This window comes from Coptis chinensis, chromosome 1 (genome assembly GCF_015680905.1).
Source record: "Coptis chinensis isolate HL-2020 chromosome 1, ASM1568090v1, whole genome shotgun sequence".
NCBI classification, from domain to species: Eukaryota; Viridiplantae; Streptophyta; class Magnoliopsida; order Ranunculales; family Ranunculaceae; genus Coptis; species Coptis chinensis.
The window spans coordinates 52,289,840-52,297,574 of NC_141456.1; the positions used below are offsets into that span (position 1 = coordinate 52,289,840).

General features: G+C 39.5%; 1 protein-coding gene across 1 annotated transcript; it reads right to left on the minus strand.

Moving 5' to 3' along the window:
* Positions 1 to 3,003: 3,003 nt before the first annotated feature.
* LOC147524498 (uncharacterized) lies at positions 3,004 to 5,040 on the minus strand. The gene is made up of 4 exons (XM_086575125.1): positions 4,340 to 5,040; positions 3,877 to 4,067; positions 3,266 to 3,747; positions 3,004 to 3,099 (listed from the first exon to the last, which is right to left on the minus strand). The coding sequence occupies exons 1-4, from the start codon at positions 5,038 to 5,040 to the stop codon at positions 3,004 to 3,006; spliced, it is 1,470 nt and encodes a 489-aa protein (XP_086431251.1).
* Positions 5,041 to 7,735: the final 2,695 nt, after the last annotated feature.

Genomic DNA, 7,735 nt, shown 5'->3' on the forward strand with positions numbered 1-7,735 from the left:
ATGCTCTCAAACGGATCCAAAAACGGCCATGCTTGTACATTTCAATGTAAAGTTCACTGTATGCATGTTCATATATAGATATTTTAATTATTGTATGCATATTAAGTTGAGTTTCAAAAGAATTAATCTTCGTTCCTCGTTAGGGAGATGTATAGATGTATAAGATTAATTAAGGGAACAAGCCTTTGTTATTGAGTTGTTGTAGTATAGATGAAGTTTGTGAGTATCTTCCTTGGAAAACTCTCACTAGGCTATAACTCATCCACTAAGGAATTCCTAGTAGTTTAAGGCCTTGTTGCATACGGTCAATGTAACCGCACTCTGCAAAACGAGAATTAGCTTAGAACTACACATTTTTGGCCATTTATCTGTTAAATGTCTCTTCTTTGCTTGAGGACAAGCAAAGTGTTGTTTGGGGGTGGTGTGATAAGCACCCAAAACTGTAATATTAAACCCCGTAGAGACATAGCAATTTGATTAATTATCTGTTTAATAATCATAAAATAATTATGTTTTCGTACTTTTGCAGGTTGTTGCAGTTCATGTCAAAATAATGGTAAAACCTGCATTAAAGCATGGGAATAGTGTATATATCTGAAGTCTTCCTATTCAGCCCGTGTGAAGCTCAACAAAGCCAGACTAAAGTCGGGGACTCAAATAGGATGGAATTAGGTCAGAACGGGATTACGTGCAAAAAAGCATCAAACTTCCAAAGCTTATATTTCTTGAACCTGGACTCCAATTTTAGCAAGCAAACCATCAGAACGATCAGTGCGACAAGCTCTATCTCAGGTCAGATTTTGCAGAAAATGACTGGCAAACCCGCCACTGGACACAGCACGTGGACCCACTCTGCGAGCCCACGAGAAGAGACGAGTCATCAATTATGGAGCAAGTCAAGATAAAAGTGCCAAATTATTGGCACAAATTGACACCTTGCATGTATTAATTACCTTGACTAGACTTTTTGTGCCAAAATAGTGCTAATTTTGGCATGATTAGATTTGAAGATAAGATTGTAATAAATATGAGTAATTGGTGGGAGGTGATTTCACATGGGAAATGAGAGAATGCTCTCATATGTATTGCTTTTGGAATTAGGAGAATTCATTCCATATTCATGCATGTGTTTTCAATTTTAGAAAAAAATCTTAAAGTTTTCTTGTAATAGTGTTAATGGAGTAAGCTTTGTTCTTCAAATAAAAGTTTTTGTTCTTCAAGTAAAAATCAGGTCTTTCATTCCTCTTATTCTATTGTTTTATTAACATAGCATAGCCAAATTTGCATAATCATTTCAATCCCATGAACATGAGCTAAAACCATCCCAAGGGGAGCATTAATGATGCTCATGTGAGGATCAGGCTACATATTTTTGGAGTCCAGAATCACTACTTAGGAACTTAGGAATCATTTGACATCATACCCCAAAATGGTAGTGTCCAACCAAGTTCGGAGCCTGGAGCTCGAGATAAGCTTCAGCGTCTTGCGACCTAGGTGACATCAAGTCGCGACGCGTGAGTCCCCGTGAATTCGACCGATTTTGACAAAGTTGATGTAGGATGAAACCAAGAGATGAAAGGATATTTCAGAGATGAAATATCAGTTCAACTCCTTATGCTGGTAAGATGGACTCAGAGATGAGTACATCTTGCTAGGGATCGATACTCAAGTCCGTTTTCGGGTTTGTCTATGAACCAAAAACGGATTAGAGATGGTAGTGATCATTTTTCTAAAAGATATGTAGTTAGACTTTGCATGAGTAGGATTAATCCTCTACCTTTATCTCTTTCTCTAGTTTTCTCATAAAAGTTTCATAAATCACCTGACTTCTTTTTTTTTGAAGAAGCTAGAGGTTAGGCAGACCTCAACCTGTATTAATTATAATCTTAGAAACATTTTCCCTTGTGCGTCCTCGTTTACAAGCTTATCAAAGCCCACATCAACTAGAAGAAGAAAATACAGAATAGAGTCATGCAGTGCATTACATAGTTTTGACAAGTAATCAGTTACTCGGTTGGTTTCCCTATACACATGTTTGAACTCAACAAGTTCAAACTGAGCTTTCAAGGAGTTTATGGCAGCCACAATATTAAGGCAATACAAAGGGGGCTTCTCCATTCCATTGATAGCCCGAACATCACACATAGAGTCAAATGCAATGGTTACCTTCTTAACTTCAATACTTAGCACACCCTGCATACCCACTTCAATGGCTGAGAGCTCTTGTGTCATCACTGACTTCTTTGTTAAACTTCCCGTGAAAGCTAACTTTACTGCTCCTGTTTCATCCCTAATAGCCCCTCCAAAACCATTTGATTCCTCAGTGACAGAGCCATCAGTGTTAACCATAAGCTCACCTCGTTTAGGCATGAGCCAAGAACACCAGCTAGGATCCTTGTATGTGAAGGACACTTGTATACCAATCATGTCAATCAACACTCTCGCTACCACCGACTCAGGAATTTCCGTCAGCACAGTTTGCAAGTAGAGCTTCATCTCCTTCTTGACTTTGTTATAAACTTGATCCTCAGTGTGTTGTTTATGCTGGAATCTCCTCGAGCTCCTTTCTATCCATATGGCATATACAGTAGCACAAACTATTACCTTTATAATTTCGGATTCCATTGAAGAGGATCGACATAGCCTCAAAAGGTTGTACCATTCTGATGTTGATGCTTGAACCTGGCTGTTCAAACCCATCCACCTTTTCACTTTTGCCCAAACTCCTTTGGTAAAGTGCCAATCGAAAAATAAATGCTTTGAGTGCTCTCTTGAAGAGTTACAGAAGCTACAAGACGATTGAGATAGAACCTTCCTCTTGACCAACCTATCCTGGGTAGGTAAGCGATTTGCAAAGAGCTACCACCCTGTAAAGGAATGTTTTGAAAGAATTATGGTGCCCCATATCAACCTGTACCACTTTACCTTATTTCGGATCTATTTAAGAGCATAATATGTTGATTGGACAGTGAATCTACCAGATACTGTTAGAGTCCAAATGACTTAGTCTTGTGTAAGCAGAGGGTTCAACTCAGTACTTTTTATTTTCTTCTTCAGCTCACTATCAGGCAAACTGTTAATAATCTTATTCCATCTCCCCTCAGAAATGAGATCACTCACAATGGCATTATCAGGTACATGAAAAAGTTGTGCCATTTACTAGAATAGAGAAGAAATGTGAGGAATAACACATTTTTGTCCACTCAATGAACTTTTCTAGGAACCTGAATCTTTCCATTACCATCTCAATAGTTTTCCAACTTACCGTATCATATGCTTTGGTAATGTCTATCTTGATTGAACACCTCTTAGTCCCATGAGTCCTTGTGTAGCCTCTCACTAGCTCATGTGCTAGTAAAAGATTATCCTGAATGGATCTGCTAGGAATGAAAGTTGATTGCTGCATGGAGATGATTTCTGGCATGAAAGGCTTCATTTTATTAGTGAGCATTTTGGAAACACACTTACAGATTACATTGCAGCATGATATAGGTCTGAACTCTTCCACTCTTTGAGGTGTTGCACATTTCAGAATGACGAACATGTGTGTTGAGTTAACTCCTTTATGCACTGTGTGTAGAGAGAAGATAGAGAGAATAGCTTGGACAAACTCATCTTTCACCCATTGCCAGTGCTTCTTGAAGAAAAAGGCATTGAACCCATCAGGCCCTGGGGCCCTATTATCCTCCATCTCAAACAAAGCTTGTTTGATCTCTGCCTCTGTAAAATTTTGCAGTATATTCTTTGCTTCAGTTATAGACAGGAACCTAGGAAAGTGAAGACTTTCAAGAAATTTAGGATCACAACTAGCTAAGGAATCTTATCCCAATAATGTTTTATAGTATTAAAGAAAAGCTTCATAGACATCTCCATGACCTTCCCTTCTAGTACTAGTACAGTCATTTAGAGCCCAGATCAGATTTCTACCCTTTCTCTCTTTAAGCATCTTATGGAAGAACTCATTGCATTTATCCCCATATTTCATCCAGTCACATTTAGTTCTATGCCTGAGATCCTCTCCTTCCATGATGATAAGCTGAAAAAGAGTTAATCTTGCTTCTTTCTTCCTATTACATAACAAAATATCCATTGGATTACTCTGCTGAGCTTTTTATAAACCCTTGAGCTCCTTTCTTGTAGCTTCAGTCTTCTTAGAGATGTCAGAGCAAAAGAAATTAGCCCAACTTTTCAATTTGCTTTTCAGTATTTTGAGTTTCTGAGTCAGAATGTATAGGGGGCAGCCATACACATGCACATTCCAGCAGTTCTGAAAAGTTGTCATGAAATCTGGATGGAGTTTCCAAAAGTTACTGAACCTGACAAGAAGGCTAGCAACAACCTGTTCATAATGGATATAACAATAGGAGAGTGGTCAGAAGTACCAGCAGGCAAGAATTCAACATAAGAGTATGAGAATGTAGAACTCCATAAACTATTGACCAAACAACGATCAATTTTGGACCACTTCCTTGCAAAATTTGTCCATGTATAGAATGCTCCAGTTGCATGAAGTTCATACAGCTCAGATGTAACAAGACAATCCCTGAAAGGGGTGGTTTCCCTTGGATGCACTGCCTCTCCACCAATCCATTCAAATGAATATAGAACATTGTTAAAATCCCCTGCAGCATACCACTCACCTTGTATGCCATTGTGAATATTACACACATCCTTCCATAGCCAGGATCGAACTACATAATTATTACTTGCATACACCACAATAAAAAAGAAGGATTTCAAAATAGGGAGAAGATCAATCTTACAGTGTATAAGTTGGTATGTCTCCTTGATTTTCAGCAGTGCTATAACTCCAGGATCCCAAGATATCCATATTCTACCACTATCACAACTATTGTAGTTATTAACAAAAGACCATAATGGACAGCAAATGTTACTGATGAGCTGGAACTTTTCTATCTTAACTTTCGTCTCCACCATAGCAAAAAGGCATAAATTATTCTCCCTTCTGAACTTATTCAAATATCTAGCTTTATAGAGGTCATTGAGTCCTCGTACATTCCATACAGTGAGCTTCGACATATCTAATGTTTATGTTTTCCCTTCCTCCCAAAACCTTTGTTCTTACCCTTCCCTTTGTTACTGGAACTATGTTGTTGTTGATGATGTTTGCTCTGAGATCTAGTTAAAACTTGCAGTGGTAGTATTGTTGCTGGAATGTTGTGTTGTTGTATAAGCTCATCATCAAAGAAGTCATTTTTAGTTTCTGAAAGGTCAGCTTCTATGTTTTCTTCCTCCAGTGCAGTGGCTTCATATAAAACTTGTTCCCCATGGAATTGTGGTTCACATATGACTGGTGTTTCCGATTGAACCACCAGCTCCATGTTAATCATAAAATCATCATCAACACCTTGTAAAATAGCAAATCTGTTTCCACTCCCAACTTGGGTTCCATATGCTTCAATTTCAACTCCCACATATCGATTACTCTGCATTGCAACCAAAGCACCTTACTTGGTGTTGGAGTAATATGAAGACCACTTGTAGTGAACGGAACAACTGCCTGTACTGGTATTGATGCTGGTTCAACCCCATTAACTCCACCTTCCTGACATACATAGCAAACTAATGCATTACTCTGAACCACATTGTTTTCCTGCTGGCTCATCATATCTTGTATGTTATCCCCCAAGTTGTTGTTGTTCCGCTGATTCCCATTCTCACCATCATTAGCATCTATGTTTGAGGAACCACTAGTTTCACCCCTCTTTGTATTCCGTACATTCCAGCTCCTCACAATTCTAGCCTCACATCTATTTGTAGAGTGCCCAAACTTGTTACACTGCTCACATGATAAAAGTTTCCATGTATATTCCACTCCTACCACTACTTCTCTCCCTTTCACTGTAAGCCAAAATGATGGATCATATTTATGGTGTACAGGGACCTCAACACAAACCCTAGAAAAGACAGCCTCTTCCTTTAAGTCGTTGCATCATCCATGAACATTGGCCCTGTTATTAAGCTGGCAACATAAGATAAACCATCCAGTGTCCACATTTCTTTTGGAAGGTCATGGAGCTTCACCCATACTGGAACCGCTGTGAGCTTGCTTCTCTAACAATCAATCTCAACACTCCATGGCTTAAGAACAAATATTCTTCCTACAATAAACACTGGCCCAGATTCCAGTACCATCTGTCTATCTTCATTGTTGGTAAAACTTATATAGAATAACTCTTTATCAATGGTTATTTCAAAACTTGCTTTAAGCTTCCAAGTTTTTGTAAGAAAATCTTTAACAAAAGGAAACGACAGTCTCTTATCCATAAAATAACCCACTAAGTAATCATTTCATTGTTGAATCCCTTGATCGACCAATTCATCAAGAACGATGGCAATCCCATGAGTGAGAATCGGAGTGTTACTCTTAAGAGCTGTGAGTGTTGAAACTGCCCTAGAACCATGAAAGAGATCACTCCAAGAAGTAGGAGTAGCAGATGTAGTGTTACTAGCTAGATTGCTATGTAAGTTTGCCATAAAACCAGGTGTAGAGAAGGAGAGCAAAGAAATTGCTTGGAAAAGGAGAGACGAAATTGCTTAAACAGGAAAGAAAAGGAGGGAAGAAAGAGATAAGAAACTCTTACCTACCAAAACTTACCACTCATAGTAATTTTGTGGTACAGCAGATCAGAGTACAAGTTAGCCATCAGAGTACAGCAGATCATAGTAATTCACATCTGTAAAGTCGACTCACATCCGGACTTTGCCATTCTTCTTTGGTACCGCGACCACATTGGATAGCCAATTTGTAAATTCCACTTCTCATATTATTCCAGCTCTTTTCAACCGTGCAACCTCCTCACGGATGCCCTCCCCATATTTCGGTCTAATGCTCCGCATTCACTGCCTCACTGGCTTGGCATCTTCCTTCATGTGTATCTTATGACACGCAAACTCTAGGTCTAATCCTGTAACATCTTCTATTACCCATGCAAACACATCTTTGTTTTCTGACAAGAATTGTATTAACTTATTTTTCCATTCCTCCGACAAACTGGACCCTACCAATGTGAACTTCTCTTCCTCCCCCTCCCCTATATTTACTACTTCAATCTCATCAAGTGTCTTCAGCCCCACTGCTGACTCCTCTTCCCTTTCCCCAGCGGTACACTGTAATTGCTATGTTTGTCTCTTCCTAGGGTTTGAGTTCTCCTCTTCTGGTCCGCGGATTAACCATTTCACTATACCCCAATGGCTGTTCTTGGCTGGCACCTGATCTCCGCAAACTTCACACATACCTGTCATGGTGGGAAATAATATCACTTGGTAGTACGTCGACGAGACAACCTTCATCTTGTGAATCGATTGTCTCCCTAAAATCGCGTTGTACTGAGAAGAAGAATCTACCACCATAAACCGCGTGATAACCGTCACTAGTCCCGTGGTTACCAACAATAAGAGCTCTCCCTTGGGCTCCGTCATACTCCCATTGAACCCATATAAATTGGTTCGCGGCAGCCTCAATTGCCTAGGATCAATCCCCATTTCTTCCAAAGCTCCTTTAAACAACAAATCCACTGCACTACCACAATCAATCAACACCCTCTTCACCATATAATTACCCATTGCTACTATGATGACCAACGCATCTTCATGGGGGGAATCCACTACTCGTAGATCTGCACTACTAAAAACAATCATGTCTCTGTCTTCCGCTGACCCTACCCTAGGTCGCGGCCTGTCTGACCCATCATTGATTTGCTGGATGCTCGCA

Coding starts and splice junctions, on each gene's coding strand:
- LOC147524498 (XM_086575125.1), bottom strand. CDS start 5,040: ATGTCGAAGCTCACTGTATGGAATGTACGAGGACTCAATGACCTCTAT. Junction 3,748..3,876: donor TACTAGTACTAGAAGGGAAG/GTCATGGAGATG, acceptor CTATAACTGAAG/CAAAGAATATACTGCAAAAT. Junction 3,100..3,265: donor TTACCAAAGCATATGATACG/GTAAGTTGGAAA, acceptor CTCATTTCTGAG/GGGAGATGGAATAAGATTAT.